Consider the following 18583-nt stretch of genomic DNA (forward strand, 5'->3'; position numbering starts at 1 on the left):
TTTCAAAGTTTTTCCCTATATAAATCTATGTAAACCATGCGACCCCCAGGGCGGGGCCATATTTGACCCTAGGGGAATAATTTTAACAATCTTAGTACAAGACCACTAGATGATGTCACATACAAAATATCAAAGCCCTAGGCCCAGTGGTTTTGGACAAGAGAATTTTCCCTATATAAGTCTATATAAACCATGTGACACTCGGGACGGGGCCATATTTGACCCTAGGGAAATAATTTGAACTGTCTTGCTAGAGGACCACTAAATGATGCTACATACCAAATATCAAAGCCCTAGGCCCTGTGGTTTTTGACAAGAAGATTTTCAAAGTTTTTCCCTATATATTTCTATGTAAGTTATAAAAAATAACAAAGGGCCATAACTCGCATAAAAATTGTTGAACCAGTTTGATTTTCAGGGGGACACAACTAGGGTACCAATACATCATTCTGACAAAGTTTGGTCAAAATCCCCCCAGTAGTTTCTGAGGAGATGCGATAACGAGAAATGGTTAACAGACGGAAGGACGGAACATGGACGCAGAGTGATTTGAATAGCCCACCATCTGATGATGGTGGGCTAAAAATAGGACACTAAATATCTAAGGCATTGGCCATACGACTAGAATTAACAAGACAACAAATTTATAAGGCAAACAACCAAAAGCAAACTCTTTATTTTCAAATTTAGTATCAACAAGTTTATTGAATGTATTATAAAAATATAACAACTCAAATAGGGTTTCACCCAATTAAAATGTTATTCATCAGATTTGCTGCTCCTGTTATTTTGTAAATCTTAAGCATTTTTTTGCTTGTGTTTGCACCATTTAAACATCTTGTGAACTTCTGGTATATGCTACTTCTTACACACTGTACAATTATAATTATAATTCTAAAATATTTTCCTCAAAAATAAAAGCAAACAAGAGGACCATGATGGTCCTGAATCGCTCACATCTTTCCACATGACCCAGTTTTGAGTATGACGTCGTTTTTTCTATTATTTGACATAGTGACCTATTTTTTGAGCTCTTGTGACCCAGTTTTGAACTTGACCTAGATATTATCAAGATAAAAATTCTGACCAATTTTCATGAAGATCCATTGAAAAATATGGTCTCTAGAGAGGTCAAAAGATTTTAATAATTTTAGACCTACTGACCTAGTTTTTGACCGCAGTTGACCCAGTTTCGAACTTGACCTAGATATTATCAAGGTGAACATTCTGACCAATTTTCATGAAGATCTTGTGAAATATATGGCCTCTAGAGAGGTCACAAGGTTTTTCTATTTTTAGACCTACTGACCTAGTTTTTGACGGCACGTGACCCAGTTTCAAACTTGATCTAGATATCATCAAGGTGAACATTCTGACCAAGTTTCATGAAGATCTTGTGAAATATATGGCCTCTAGAGAGGTCACAAGGTTTTTCTATTTTTAGACCTACTGACCTAGTTTTTGACGGCACATGACCCAGTTTCGAACTTGACCTAGATATCATGAACATTCTGACCAACTTTCATAAAGATCCCAAGAAAAATGTGACCTCTAGAGTGGTCACAAGCAAAAGTTTACAGACGCACGCACGTACGGACGACGGACACCGCGCGATCACAAAAGCTCACCTTGTCACTTTGTGACAGGTGAGCTAAAAAACCCAAAAACAATGGCTCAATATTTTTGAAAAATCTGATGAATAATTTTTCAATTTGGTGTTGCCTAAAATGTAATTTATTATGTCGTATTACCTAAAATTAGTAGGTATTTCATTTTACTATAATTTGAACAAAAATCAAAATTTATCTAAATATTTCAATAGTTTCAAATGCATTTATATATATAAACATACAATTACAAAATATATCAGAAAAACATAGTCTTGTAATCATTTTCAGAGCAAACTAAAATGTTAACTGTTAAGGACATAGATACACATAGCCATCTGAAAATTAAGGTTAAATTACTACTGTAAAATTGCTCACCTGACCTTGACATTTTGACCTTGCAAATCTGTCATGACACACTGTATCATTAAAGATCTACAATGTCATGTAATATTCATCTAAAAAAAATGACAGATATATGTATTACCAAGACAAGAATGGGGCAGTCATGCAGAAAAAGTAGAAAAAAAATCAAGGTCTGTGCAAGGATTCTTCTGATAAAATTTGGTAAACATCCCTCAAGTGAGGCAAACTTTTGTCCATTATTAAGGAAAGACCACATAAAATTGCTTCTGACCAAGTTTGGTTAACCTCCATTAAAATGTGAGGTTATCATTCATGTGAGGTGAACATTCATGTTAAGATGTTTATGTGAGGTAAACATTCATGCTCATGTGAGGCGAGGATCATGTGAAGAAGCTGTTTAATGTTTTTTCCTACTTAAAGCTCAGACAACCAGGTGGCACCATTTGAACAAATTTGAATACCTAACTTCTAAGGACAGTACAGGCCAAGGTCTGGTGTAATTTTGGCCAGTAGCTTTGAAGACGTGTAAGTTTTGACACTGATCATCCCTGGAGGTTGGACTATTCAACAATACTCATAGCTCACCCTGAACCTTGGTTCAGATCAGCTAAAAATGGAGGTAGAGATTTCACACTTTTAATAGGATTTCAATATTTCAATAAGTTTCAGAGGTATTAAAATTACGAAAAGTGCAATTTTTACACAGTTAAGCTGTACATAGTCACAATGTTCTTGTTAAGCCTGAATTTCAAATTCAAAATAAGTAGATTTACCTGTAACACAAAACTTTATTAAAGTATTTTGTGACTTTCATCAGACACACATCTCTATGCCCATAACTATACATTTTTGTCTCTTTCTCACAAAAAATGTAAAAAAAAAATCGTAACTGTTGAAGTCAGGTTTCATCACAATTTATAAAAACCCTGCCTTTGCATTTAGTTCATCCATAGATATTTCAACAATAACCTGCCTATAAACAGAATTTCTCCCAGAAATTTGAATAGTCATGCTTGGGGTGAAAATACGATGTAACGTTATTGCACTGGTGTAGTTTCCATCTATACATATTTTAAAGATAAAAATATAAAATTCTAACCATAACCGATAATTAAACTTTCAAAAATAGTTCCATGAGGCAACTCAGTCTATTCAATAATTACAGTCTATCCTTGAGTGCAGCTGAACATACTCGTTTAACTATTCCCACCTTTAATCTTTAGCCTGCTGGTGGCAAGTGATTCTGCCGCATCTGCATGATGTGCAGGCTCATCTTGGTCAGCACTGTTCGCTATTCAGTCAGTTAATTTTCAGTGAAAACCCCTTTGAGTAATAATTGGTATATTAATTGGAAATTTAGAAGGGTAAAGGTTAAAGTAATTGTCCAGTCACAGTCTTGATCCTAGCAATAAGTAAAACTGCTTTTGCTCTGCTTACACAACCAATACAAGCCGGGAACCAGTCAACCCTGCCTTAAAGTACATTCAATAGAGTTCAGGTCCTGTCTGATGAAGGTATGTTTATATAGTTACTGGAGTTAACCTGGACAGAACCACATGCCTTCTGCAAGCCAGATGTACGACTTCCTTACATGCAAGAATACTACACCCCAAGCAAAGTTTTGAACGCCGGCAGCAAAAATAAGCAAGTATTTCAGGCAGTGACCTTAACCACTTGGTCACTCAAGAGACTCCAAATGTCCCATTCTATGCCCGAACACAGTATGTATCATAGTATATTCATCCCTGACTTAGTTCATTAAAATCAACAACTGAGGTAAAAATATATTGTCTAATAAAATAACTACCTATACAGACAAAATATATAATTATTTAATTTTAAGTATATCAAATCTGCATTTCAACTGTACCAGCTAAAAACCTGAAAATAATAAAAATTTTCAATAGTATCCAGTCAGAAAAATATATTGTACACAAAAATTAGAAATTTTATAATACAAGCAAAGTCAGTAAATTTGTATTCTCCTCCAGACAGGATAAAGGTTTCACAATTTTAAGAGCATTCTCTGCTTATAAAAAAACACTTAAATGCAATTGAATTTCAGTTTCTTTGAAAGCTACTAATCCTTACTAAATTACTGATCTAAGACCATTTTTCTATATTTAGTAACAACCTTGACTCCCAAGCTACCTGAGATGAAACAAAATCCATCAAACCATCAGATAAGATCCCTCCCTGGGGGATAATAAACTTATTTTCGTAATTGCCTGATAGGATTTTGAAACTTTAAGCCAGTTAACAAGTACACTATAAAGTGTGCAATTTTACTTCTTATGAGATCACTCCAAACTTAAGCATAGCTGCTTGGAAAATTTTCAAAAAAAGATCGAGCAAGCAAGCAAATTTTTTATTTTTCTCTCAATTTTAACTTTCGGAAGAATGATATATCATTTTGTCATGGCCTAAAGATGTTTTTTTTTTTTCAATTCAATGGAATGGTCATTACAGACTGGTCTGAGGGTATTGAAGAAACTGTCATAGTAAATATTTTCGTCAGACAAGACGATTTCAAGATATCCTTTACAACATCATAGCTAGTGACAAAATTGTTCCCATTGAACTCCCTCTATGATTAAGAAATAAAATATTGCAGAAGCATGTGTAAATTTATTAAAACACCACAAAAATATATTAATTATGTCCTGCAGAATAATTCTACAAGGGCACAGCTAGAAAGAATGATTTCTTGTGGCATTTTGGAGTGCTTCTGCCATATATTAATTATTATTTTGAATCTCTGTTAAATAGATCTTTATATGGTATCAATATTTCTTGATCACTATAAATAGGTCCACATGATGTGATATGTAGTGCCTAATATTAAAAGCAAACACAGTTTGTCCAACTATAACTAGTTTCATAAAACTTCATCACTTATTGCTTGTACATTGGAGGTGTAAAATATATAGATACCTGAAAATCTAGACAACACGAAATACAAGGTGCTAAAAATAATTTGATTTTCTTTGTAAAGTACATAAGAATTATTACATAAATAAATGGCATATTGTGAAGGTTAAAACATAACTTTTACCAACTTACAACAAATTTAAAGCTTACCCCATTTCAACAACATAAATCTATTTACTTACAACAATATACCAACATATGTTTAATGACCGATGATTAAATGACTGTAACTGGAGGTAAACATTTACATAAAAAACAAGAGGACCATGATGGTCCTGAATCGCTCACCTCTTCCCACATGACCCAGTTTTGAGTATGACGTCGTTTTTTCTATTATTTGACATAGTGACCTAGTTTTTGAGCTTATGTGACCCAGTTTTGAACTTGACCTAGATATTATCAAGATAAAAATTCTGACCAATTTTCATGAATATCCATTGAAAAATATGATCTCTAGAGAGGTCACAAGGTTTTTCTATTATTTGACCTATTGACCTAGTTTTCGAAGGTACGTGACCCTATTTTGAACTTTACCTAGATATCATCAAGGTGAGCATTCTCACTAATTTTCATGAAGATCTCATGAAAAATATGGCCTCTAGAGAGGTCACAAGGTTTTTCTATTTTTATACCTACTGGCCTAGTTTTTGACCGCACGTGACCCAGTTTCAAAAATGACCTAGATATCATCAAGGTGAACATTCAGATCAATTTTCATGAAGATCCATTGAAAAATATGGCCTCTACAGAGGTCAAAAGATTTCAACAATTTTAGACCTACTGACCTAGTTTTTGACCGCAGCTGACCCAGTTTCAAACTTGACCTAGATATCATCAAGCTGAACATTCAGACCAACTTTCATACAGATCCCATGATAACTATGGCCTCTAGAGAGGTCACAAGGTTTTTTTATTATTTGACCTACTGACCTAGTTTTTTTAAGGCACGTGACCCAGTTTCAAACTTGACCTAGATATCATCAAGGTGAACATTCTGACCAATTTTTATGGAGATCCATTCACAAGTATGGCCTCTAGAGAGGTCACAAGGTTTTTCTATTTTTAGACCTACTGACCTAGTTTTAGACCGCACATGACCGTGTTTCGAACTTGACCTAGATATCATCAAGATGAACATTCAGACCAACTTTCATACAGATTGAATGAAAAATATGGCCTTTAGAGAGGTCACAAGGTTTTTCTATTATTTGACCTACTGACCTAGTTTTTCATGGCACGTGACCCACTTTCTAACTTGACCTAGATATCATCAAGATGAACATTCAGACCAACTTTCATACAGATCCCATGAAAAATATGGCATCTAGAGAGGTCACAAGGTTTTTCTATTATTTGACCTACTGACCTAGTTTTTGATGGCACGTGACCCACTTTCGAACTTGACCTAGATATCATCAAGGTGAACATTCTGACCAATTTTCATGAAGATCTCATGAAATATATGGCCTCTAGAGAGGTCACAAAGTTTTTCTATTTTTAGACCTACTGACCTAGTTTTTGACTGCACGTGACCCAGTTTCAAACTTGACCTAGATATCATCAAGATGAACATTCAGACCAACTTTCATACAGATCCCATGAAAAATATGGCCTTTAGAGAGGTCACAAGGTTTTTCTATTATTTGACCTACTGACCTAGTTTTTGACGGCATGTGACCCAGTTTCGAACTTGACCTAGATATCATCAAGATGAATGTTCTGACCAACTTTCATGAAGATCTTGTGAAATATATGGCCTCTAGAAAGGTCACAAGGTTTTTTCTATTTTTAGACCTACTGACCTAGTTTTTGATGGCACGTGACCCAGTTTCGAACTTGACCTAGATATCATCAAGATGAACATTTTGACCAATTTTCATGAAGATCTTGTGAAATATATGGCCTCTAGAGAGGTCACAAGGTTTTTCTATTTTTAGACCTACTGACCTAGTTTTTGACGGCACGTGACCCAGTTTCGAACTTGACCTAGATATCATCAAGATGAACATTCTGACCAACTTTCATAAAGATCCCATGAAAAATGTGACCTCTAGAGTGGTCACAAGCAAAAGTTTACGGACGGACGCACGCACGCACGGACGGACGACGGACACCGCGCGATCACAAAAGCTCACCTTGTCACTTCGTGACAGGTGAGCTAATAAAGTGGTACCTGGCTTGATATAAACATTTACATAAAAAATAAAGTGGTACCTGGCTTGATGTAAACATTAACATCAAAATAAAGTGGTACCTGGCTTGATGTAAACATTTACATCAAAATATAGTGGTACCTGGCTTGATGTAAACATTAACATCCAAAATAAAGTGATACCTGGCTTGATGTAAACATTTACATCAAAAATAAAGTGGTACCTGGCTTGATGTAAACATTAACATAACAAGAGGGTCATGTTGACCCTGGATCGCTCACCTGAGTAATATGAGCTACATGTTTCAAAAGTCAAACTGTTGATTTTTAGAATTTTTTTTGGAAAATTTTCCAATCAAGTAACCCCTGGGGCGGGGCCAATTTTACCCCGGGGGTCGTGATTTGAACAAAGCTTGTAGAAGTCTACTAGGCAATGTTACATATCAAATATCTAAGACCTAAGCTTTCTGGTTTATTTTTAGCAAATTTATGAAGATTTCCCTATGTAAAATCAAGTAACCCCAAGGGGCAGGGTCAATTTGACCCCAGGGGTCATGATTTGAAATTTTTTTGTAGAAGTCTACTAGGCAATGCTACATGTCAAATATCTAACATCTAGGCCTTCTTGTTTATTTTTAGAAAAATTTTGAAGATTTTCCTATGTAAAATCAAGTGACCCCTTGGGCTGGGTCAATTCTGACCCCGGGGGTCATGATTTGAATAAATTTTGTAGAGGTCCATAAGGCAATGCTACATGTGAAATATCTAAGCCCTAGGCTTTCTGGTTTATTTTTAGAATTTTTTTGAAGATTTTCCTATGTACAAACAAGTGACCCCTGGGGTGGGGTCAATTTTGACCCCGGGGTCATGATTTGAACAATTTTAGTAGAGGTTCACTAGGCAATGCTTCACGTCAAATATCTAAGCTCTAGGGCTTCTGGTTTTTGAGAAAAAGATTTTTTAAAGTTTTTCCTTTCGGTTGTCATGGCAAACAGATTTTTGAGAAGAAGATTTTTTAAGATTTTCCTATGTAAAATCAAGTGACCCCTGGGGCGGGGTCATGATTTGAACAAACTTGCTAGAGGTCTACTAGGCAATGCTTCATATCAAATATTTAAGCTCTAGGGCTTCTGGTTTTTGAGAAAAAGATTTTTAAAGTTTTTCCTTTCGGTTGTCATGGCAAACAGAGTTCTGCATGGAATTCAATTCTTTGAACAATTTTGAAAGGGGGCCACCCAAGGATTATTCCTGTGAAGTTTGGTGTAATTCTGCCCTGTGGTTTTCAAGAAGAAGATTTTTTTTAGAAAATGTTGACGGACACACGACGGACGACGGACGTCAGACATTGAGCGGTCACAAAGTGGTACCTGGCTTGATTTAAACATTTAGATCAAATGAAGGTTTATTTCACTCAATGTAAAAATCAGGGCTCTGGAAATTTGCCGGTTTGTCGGTTTTGGACTGATTTTTGACTTTTCAGACCAATTCATGAAGTGAAAAAACAAAAAAAATCGGTCCCGTAAAAATGGAGAAAATGTATAAATTTCGGTCTGAAATCTCAATACATGATCATCTGCCAAGCAGGAAATTGTTAGTCGCACCCCTCAGATAATCAATAAACTTGTCAAATGGTCTGATTGTCACCTTGGTAATCGGTCCGTATTTAGCACGTGACACAACAGTGCTCGCGTGGTTTGCAGGCAGCCGACTGCAACGTATTAAACATTTTTGACTGGTTTCGAGATGCTTCTGACTGGATCCAAATGCTTTTGACGGGGACCCACTTCTTTTATTTATATCATTAGCCGACGGATTGTTTTATTTTGAAGATTGGTAAAAATAAACAAATGGTCATTGCATTTAATGAGACATCACACGGGAAACCGATAAAAATATTTTTTATAATTATTTGATTTGTAAAAAATACATTATTTATTTGTGGGGGCTCGAGTTGAAACAAGTGCAGAAAATCGTCTTTGCAACCCGACTGTACAAATAAAAAGAATCAAAAATGGACTGGCAAACTTGAATGATTAAGAAAACCGGAGTAGCGCTGTTTATCAAATCGGTCTTTTAAAAAACGTTTCAAATTGAAATTTTGTTTACATCAGAAGAGAACAAATAACTTAATAAAATGTAGTTGCTTATTAAAGTACAACGCCAATAAAATAAAATATCCGTGGCCAACCCGCGTGACCTTCTGCATGTGGGGAATTCGATCTCAGCATTCACATAACATACACATTCGGCCCGTGGCAGAGTATGGCTGTTTAGAAGAGAATATGTGTCGTGTAATTCACTTTAATGCATTGTATTTTATAAAATTCCGTAAAAAAAATGAGGAAACATCACAAGGTATCTGCCGTGTATACAGTATCGAAGTCACGTGCGTTGGCTTTTAGACTAGTTTCGTACACGGTGTCAATGCCTCGACAATTTTATCCTTGCAAGTATTTTCTCGGAAAACATCGAAATATAAACAAAGAAACAATCACATATAACACTGAATAACTGTCTTCATTGTAAGGTAACTCACGGTGACCGGTAACTCAGTTTTAATGCATGACATGCTTATTTCTTTGCTTTATCGCGTTTTACAAAATATGGTGTATTGGTAATGCGGTGGGTGGGGTAGCGCCGATGTCTGGATTTTCGTTTCGGACCGATTGAGTTATCAAAATTTCTGGAGCCCTGGTAAAAATTTATATAAATTTTTTTTTATCAAATTAAGGTGATAACTTAGGTAAAACCTATAAAAGTGCCTTAACCATGCAATAATGGGAGTGAAATATGAACATTATTCTTAAGTATTTAGATAAGTAAAGCAAAAACTACATTACCCAGGAAGACTATTCATATCACACAGCACTCTATGGTATAAAAAGGACTCCCATTATTAATCGGTTATTTTCATGTAGACTATATAGCAATTTCATGGTTAACAGGCTTATTCACCGTGCTAAAAATTTTGGATACACAAAATGTTTTGTGTTTTATGACATGATGCACATTGACAAACAATTCTGAATTCATGGGTAAAATTATTTGTGAATATCATAGAAAATAAAAACATTGTAAATATCGCACAGTCTACATTGAATGAATAAAAAATACTCTGCTTGGCTTTCGTAATCAACAATTATCCTCGTATCAACAATAAAATTTAACAGCAGTTTCTGTCATTGAATATAACATTTTCTTTAGCCAAAACAAAATCCCATCTTCTAGTTGATACCAGTAGCAGTTTCACTGATCTACAGCAATTTCTATTGAAATTAGGTATGATGTTGAAAATTCATAAACCAACACAGTTTCGTCAAAACATGTTTCGCTTTAATAAGCTTCTTCAGTTGACAATAACATACACAATGATACGTGAAATACGGAGATGACGTTGACGCGCCAAATGGACATCGACGTTCAGACGCCATAAATGGCTGATAGAAGTGCATCATGAAATAATACGTCTATGAATGTTAAATAATATACATTATTATACTATTTTTCAATGTAATAGTTGTAGACGTTATAATTTAGATAATACACATAAACTCATCATTAATTAACTGGATCAAATGATACATGAATTTCCACAGAGACTCGGCCAGTAAATGATATTCAAAGAAGTGGAAATAACAGTTAATTATTGAAGATTCAAATACAAAAGTTTTAAAGGTAGAATCTAACAGAGATTCATTTTAAAATTCATAAAGCCACGATAAAGGCACACTTTGTTATCTATGTGAAGGAAAGACATTAAATTATTAACAAGATAATTGAACATTTAAAAAAGTAATCTAACTGTTTATAATATTATGTGCTAATTTATTTAGCGAATACAATATATGCCAGAATTAATCAAATTACGTTCCAAACAAAACCTGCAGACAGTATTTATCAAAATTTTATATATAATAAAGGGAGGTAATAATTAAGATGCATTTTATTGTTTTCGTAAAACGTCATAAAAATATGGCATACTACATAACATGGAGTGGAGTCGTGGAGTGGAGTCATGGAGTGGAGTGGTGGAGTGGAGTCAAAATTGGAGTGGAGTCATGGAGTGGAGTCAAATTTGGAGTGGAGTGGAGTCAAAATTGGAGTGGAGTCATGGAGTGGAGTCATGGAGTGGAGTCAAATTTGTTTTATCAATAATATTTATTTATTGATATTTTTATAACTATTCAACATAATAATGCTTTTGTCTTACATTGATTGTAGCCACACGGAACAGAGGGCTTGGTCAAATTGTTAATTGTCAGTATATTTTATCTCATTGTTTTTGAAGAGATTTTAAAGCATCACATTACCGTGTTCACACTAGCCGAACGGTTTTATTTTTATTAGGCACTAATTGGCTATAATTGGTATTTGACATTCAAAACCCATCAAAATATAATCCAGTTTGCGTCCACACTAGGCAAAGAAATGTGGTTTAAATATATACATGCAATGTTGGAAGTTAACAGATATCTTGCAATAAGCAAAAAAGGTTACAAAGAATTGAAGCTAACAGAAACAAGAAGGGGTCATCAATATTAAACTTCTGTGTTCATCTAAGAATTTCTGTTCATTCCATCTATTGTCCATTTTGAGCGTCAGCATGACTCCATATCGCAATTTAATGTTTTTGTTTCAACAACAGTCCAATTAATTTTGCCAGCCACAGCATCAATTGTTTGATACAAAAGAGAAACACATGGTATTCTTCCTCCAAAAGGTAAGATCTGTGGATTTGGGATTGTAAAACCAGTTATAACCCACATTTGCGTTCACATTTGTAAAATAATGTAGCATTACTTTTTAATGTAGTATTAAAACCACCTCCTGAGGTAGTTTTAATGCTACATTACAGAAACCACTTGACCTTTACAAAATTCACGTTTTACACCACATATAGTGTGGACGCAAACTAGTTTAAAAAATAAACCCAAGTTAATGTAGGATTAAAAACGTAGTCTGAACACGGTAATAGATATGAAATACAAATTTATTTATTTGAGAACAGTTGTAAACAAATCAAAAGGCGGTCAACCCATGGGAACATATTCAAATAGACCACAGTATAAAATACTGGTAAAAAGTAATAACCAAGTTTCCAAAACTAAGTTCCAACTGAACAACTGTAGGAGCATGTTCTAATTACTACTTGATGTATTCTCTGATGGGTTGGGTATAATAATAGACATAATTTTTCATAACCTTTATCAGTGAACAAATATAACACTCCTCATCAGTGTTTTTTTTTTTTTATTGAAGTTTGTTGTTTTTGTTGTTTTACTTAACAAATTTTTCACTTGGCCTTAGATCATTTTCAAAACTTGTTGACAGATTTATTATGAGAACCTTTCAGTCCCATTCTAAATACCAAATATCAATATCAATTTACAAGTTTAATTATCTTATTAGATGAATTATTTCAACAGTATTTAATTTAAAATAAACAAGAGGTATTTATGAGTCAGATAAAATTTAGATATTTAAACTTGTTACATAAATAATTTAATATTTGTGATTATGCATTATTAGTGTTTAAAATTGTTTATGTCCACTGATATTGCAATATTGACTACCGTTTAGCTCGGGTAAATAAAAAAATAAGTAGCATGCATGTTGGTGTGTTAAATTCATTAATTTTATTGCTGACAAAATTTCTATTGTATCAACCCGCGACCTGCAGCCCGAAACCCGCAATTTTGTGTACATGTATATATTTTGCGGGCTGCAGGTTGCTACAATGAAACATTTTTCCATTATAGCAACCCACAATTTAGTGTTACTGTATTAAATGGTTGCACATTTTTACTCAAAAAATGAGGAGTTGAATACAATAAGCCTCTGCAATTTTGTCAGGTGTGATGTTGATCGTTGAAAAAATTCTTGTATTTTAAGTTTACACTAATTTCTTTATTTTCGATTGCGAAACAAGTTCTTACAACTTAAGATTAACCGCTAGCGAGACTCATTTCAGATGGAATTAACCTAGAGTTAAGATGTTTTAGTTGTCTTGTAAAATGAAAAACGCAATAAGTGTTTAAAAACAAACTCAAACTCAAACTCATCACAAATTGCTGTATCTCGTACAAAAATGATAGAATTATGAGATTTCACAAGTTATTCTATTATTCTGAGACCTGGATGCCCAGGTCAAACCGAAGTTATGATTATTTTTTGATATGCTCCAGTAACCAGCATGTACACCTCATTCAAATAATTATTTTTTAATAATTTGGCTTTAACGATTTTTTTATTCCGATGTTACTTTGTTCCCAAAAAATTGCTTTACAGTGTAAAACCGCACTGAAAAATAACCACCAGTTAAGGAACTACACATGGAGTAGCATTATTTATTGAACGACCCTCGTATTTCTGAGTGTCAAAAAGTTAACAATTTTTGAAATCCATCTGTTTGGGGTGCACAAATTTTTAGCAAATTTCTGACTTCCTGACTTATGTAATGATAATACATTGTTATGGTACATTACAATTTTATTTACAAATATTAGCGAATTTTTACAATTTGCCAAAATTTCCACCTTGCTAAGTTTACCACTTCTATGGTATGTTTCTGCCATCCAAAACTGTCTATTACTTGGATTTTTCATTGATTTTCACCATTCTGTGTTTATCACAGGTAGCTAAATACCTTCTGGAAATATACTGGGCAAATAATTTAGTTAATTTATTACTATTTCATCTATGTACACACATATCAAAATAAAATACAATGCACATGTAATCTTAAAATCTCAGCCAAGTTTGATTCTGGGCTACACCTGTATACTGTAAGTCAAGAGTTGTCGCCCCTTCAGTATAACACAATTTGTTACATATCACCTTGTTAGATCTAGTACATTACATGTATCTTGATTTCTTTTGGAATCCTAATCATATTTATATACAATATGAAGTGATCTTAAGATCTAGATCTAGATCAGGAGTGATTACAAGGCAAATCAGACTAAAAAGTCTAGCAGAGTCAGAGCTATAAGGCCTTGATCTATAAAAAATAAAATGATTCCCATGTTTACACTTTCATTTCTGCATCAATCCAAATGATATGAAGAATTAAAATCTGGTGCAAGTGTGATGGTAAGATCGTTAAGAAATGGGCTGTTGCTTGTAATGCTTAAAAGAAAATTCTCTTCAAATGGTCACATTGACCTAATGATTCCAATAGCCCCTTCATCCGAGTGGTCTCAAATGCATTTCACAGATAAGAAACATGTATTTTATAAAGTTTCACCTAAAAGTCTGTTATTTTTAATATTAACAAGAAAAAAAAAACAAGAAAAATAACATGTTATCTCCATGTGATGAACATTTAACATATAAAAGCAAATGCCATTTCAAATTTGAATAATAAATCCAGTGCTACATCATAAAATGCTACAAATTTTTTTCATCATTTTTAATTGGAATTGACACCACTATGATAATGCACGTCCTTTCTCCTGTCACTTAAAATGAAAATTAATGTAGGCAACAACCATCCAATATACCCTAATAAAACCTTTAAATATTTAATCAACCGCATGGTAGGTGTTAGAAATACATGGAACTAGAACATAGACACTACATTTATTTTTTCAGAAATATATTATATTATATACTGACTCGCATTTTCTCCAAAGGGCAATAAATCAATTATTTTGTTAACAGGAATTTAGATGGAGCTTCACAGGCTTAATACAACATTTCAAAATTTTGACTCAATGACTCCACTCCAAATTTGACTCCACTCCAAAATTTGACTCCACTCCAAATTTGACTCCACTCCACGACTCCACTCCAATTTTGACTCCACTCCACCACTCCACTCCATGACTCCACTCCACGACTCCACTCCATGTTTTGTAGTATGCCTAGTATGCCTAAAAATATTCATATTTACAATAAATTGAAATTAGGGAAATATCTACTGTTAAAACCAATTGCAATTTCTATTAAAATAGGGCAATTTCTATTCTTAAAACCAATTGCAATTTCTATTGAAATAGGGCAATTTCCATTCTTAAAACCAATTGCAATTTCTATTGAAATGGGGCAATTTCCATTCTTAAAACCAATTGCAATTTCTCCTATTGAAACCATACTCAGATACTGCAATCAGGTTGTCATCTAAAGTAATTCCTACATTCAGATTATTTGCAGTTAAAGCATGTTTGTCAAAAGCGGGCAAGTGTCAACAATTTACATGAAGATTATATCTGTTTGTTTGTTTGTTTGCCGTTTTTCAACAGTATTTCAGTAATTGCCGGCAATATACCTAATCAGCATTCCTGGATTCTGTACCAGTAAACACCTGTTCTCCACAAGTAACTGCCAACTTCCCCACATGAATCAAATGTGGAGGACGGATGATTTCAGACACAAAGCCTTTCATCAAATCGTCGGAGAACATAGACCTGTCCGGGGATCAAACTCATGACCCCACGATCTATATATTTGCCCTCTCCTTACTGAGCGACAGGGGAAACTCGAATTTGGGGAGCATAAAGCATCTTACTGACAGCAAAAGTTTTGTTCAAAAGCATTTTTTTGTATTGATATGAACAGCAGAAATTTGCTGACATCAAAAGTAGGATTTTCACAGATACCAAAAGCTGTTTTTATACAGATGAGTATTAATGTCAAAAGATGGCTCAAGACAGACATCAAAAGCAGTTTCTATGCAATCTAGGAACATGTTTATCTGGTAGCTGCAACATGTAAACAACAGACTACAGGCGGGTCCTCTAGCGGGTTGTTATCGATGCACTAGACTACAGGTGGGTCCTCCTGCTCATTAATAATATCTGTTTCCTCCCCTTCGACTTCATCTACTGGTGGTACAGTTGACATAGCATCATCTATGGATCTGTTCAGCTCTGTATTCTGTGAATATATATATAATATCATTAATGAGCCGCCCCATGAGAAAATCAACATAGTGCATTTGCGACCAGCATGAATCCAGACCAGCCTAAGCATCCACGCAGTCTTGTCAGGATCCATGCTGTTCACTAACAGTTTCTCTAATTGCATTAGGCTTTGAAAGCAAACAGCATGGATCCTGACCAGGCTGGTCTGGATCCATGCTGGTCACAAACGCACTATGTTGATTTCCTCATGGTGCAGCTCATATATAATAACATCATTTATTTGAAAGCTTCCTTCTTTAAACACGTCATTCTGCAAAATACACAGCCTTTTTTCATTGGATAGAATCACCGAAACTTCTTAAGCCAGCTGGACATCTTCCTTACATAAAAAAATCAATGCCTCAAGCAAGGATCATCCCCACATCCATGAGGGGCAAATGGTTTCAAGTAATCGACCGTAACCACTCTGCCACAGAGGCTCCAGCCTTCCTTCCTTCCTTCATAAGAAACATTTTTCTTATTTCTTGACTATATCAGTATAAAACAAACAGCTGCGTTCAATTAACGCTTCATGCCCCCGGTGGCATCCTTGTCGATACAAAGCAACCTAAGTCCAAAACGAGGTCAAGGTCAAGGTCAAACTGAGGTCAGGTGATGTCTGAAGATGAGGAATGGTCACAGGTTACATCTGCATTAGTATCAAGTCATTCTAGTAAGCGGTATTGATGCTAGACGAAACGGTCCCATTTGGTTAACCTCGTACGGACCGACGAACGGACACGACAGTAACTATATGCCTTCCGCATCAGTAGATGCTGGGGTCATAAAAACATTAACCTTTAGTCTGCTGGCGGCAAGTAATTCTGCCGGTGCGACCAGTGCAGACCAAGATCAGTCTGCACATCCATGCAGTCTGATCATGGTCTGCACTGTTCACTATTCAGTCTGTAAATTTTCAGTGAACACCCTTTCAAATAATAAATGGTACCGGTATTGCCCAAAATGAATGATGGACCAGTCCATTTTAGAAATTTAGCAGGCTAAGGGTTAATCTAGCATTGAAAAGTGTGATCCTCCAACTGAATGATTCTCTAACAGAATGCAAGTCATTGCTTCTTCACTTCTGTTTACACGGTGAAATAAAACTTCCTTTGAGACAACATAAAATGTGTACAAATCAAAGAAAGCAAGTTTAAACATCAGTCATTATGTAATGGAGCTGTGAGTGAACAGTTAAACAACAGTACTGTATTCAACAATAGTAAATGTGTTAAGATGCTGCACACTTACATGTTAAAATAACTGAACTTAAAATTGTAGTGTAGTAATGCTGAAAAAGAAATTCTGGAAATATTTAAACACGTTAAAATTAAAACTGACCTTTGAACTTTTTCCATGTAGGAAATATTTAAACATGTAAATACTAGCCTACCTTTTAAATTTGCTTTTTGGAATATTCAAACATGTAAACATTTAATCTACCTTTGAAACTTGCATTCCAGTAAATATAAAACCTACATTTTAACTTTAGTTTTCCAGAAATATCTTCACAGCTAACTATTAAAAATTTTCAGCTTTGTTTCCCAGAAATACTTACACATGTAAATACTAAACCTACCTTTTGAACTTTGTTTTCTGTAAATATTTACACATGTAAATATTAAACCTACCTTTTAACTTTTTTTCCAGAAATATTTACACATGTAAATACTGAACCTACCTTTTAATTTTGCTTTTAATGGGTCATCTGACTTATTACTAACATTGCCAAGGACTTACCAAGCAAAAAACACAACTTCAAGCCAAGAAAACATTTTCCTTGATGACATGCAATGTGTCTATAGTAATTTGACCTCCACCTCAGTATAATTTGACTGGGGTGGGGAGGGGCTATCATGTCATGTGTCTACGGCGTGATATTCCAGTGAGGCAGCACTATAAAAGCTGGACACTGTGCTCACTGCTACAAGTAGACACCATTGTTTATATGACTGAAAAATTGTTGAAAAAGACATTAAACCCTAACACATGCACACACTCAAACTCCACCTCTGATTCATGAGGTGAATTTGTCAATTAGTTATGGAGAACACGATTAAATTGGTCAGTTACAAACACAGTGAGATTCTCTTACTGTTGAAAACTGGCATAACGAAATAAAGACTGATCAACCTAAGTGTGAACTAGTTCAAAATGACGGCTGCATAGGAATAATACATCATGTGTGAAAACTTAGTCACTTGAAACCAGTATATTATTTGTGATGCAACTTCTGTTAAATCTTTTCAACAAATGGATCGTTAAAATGGTCTACAGATCTTTAAGTAATGAAACGGCATTTGAAATTTAAAAGTGTTAATTTTCTTGTTCACAATACTTTTCTACCAATCTAGAATTGAAAAAAAAATTCAGCAAAAAAAAAACAAAACAGTCACCAAACCATGACACAAAAACAGCTCCATACTCCTCATAAAACAGAGACACCTCAAAATTTTAATACGTTCGTTTATGACAAAATATTATCAAATACAAAAGCAGCGTTGGCATACTAAAGCACCAGAAACTTAGCGATTTCTCTTTTTTTGAAAAGAGGAGGTGGGGTGGGGTTAATGTGAGGGGAGAGGGAGAAGAAATTTGTACTGTTGCAATTAATTGCACATCAT

General features: G+C 34.6%; 1 protein-coding gene across 12 annotated transcripts in view; it reads right to left on the reverse strand.

Annotated features, from left to right (window-relative positions):
- Positions 1–658: 658 nt before the first annotated feature.
- LOC123528554 (6-phosphofructo-2-kinase/fructose-2,6-bisphosphatase-like) overlaps positions 659–18583 on the reverse strand; it is a 130316-nt gene continuing 112391 nt past the window's right edge. For all 12 annotated transcript variants that reach the window (XR_008366757.1, XM_053521642.1, XM_053521643.1 and 9 more), the window contains one exon: positions 659–15933. Coding sequence is in view for 11 of the 12 variants with exons in the window: in XM_053521642.1 (XP_053377617.1) it covers positions 15817–15933 (117 nt within the window). In the remaining variant the exon portion in view is untranslated. The remainder of the gene's footprint in view (positions 15934–18583) is intronic.

Source organism: Mercenaria mercenaria, chromosome 13 (assembly GCF_021730395.1).
Source record: "Mercenaria mercenaria strain notata chromosome 13, MADL_Memer_1, whole genome shotgun sequence".
In the NCBI taxonomy this organism is placed as follows: domain Eukaryota; kingdom Metazoa; phylum Mollusca; class Bivalvia; order Venerida; family Veneridae; genus Mercenaria; species Mercenaria mercenaria.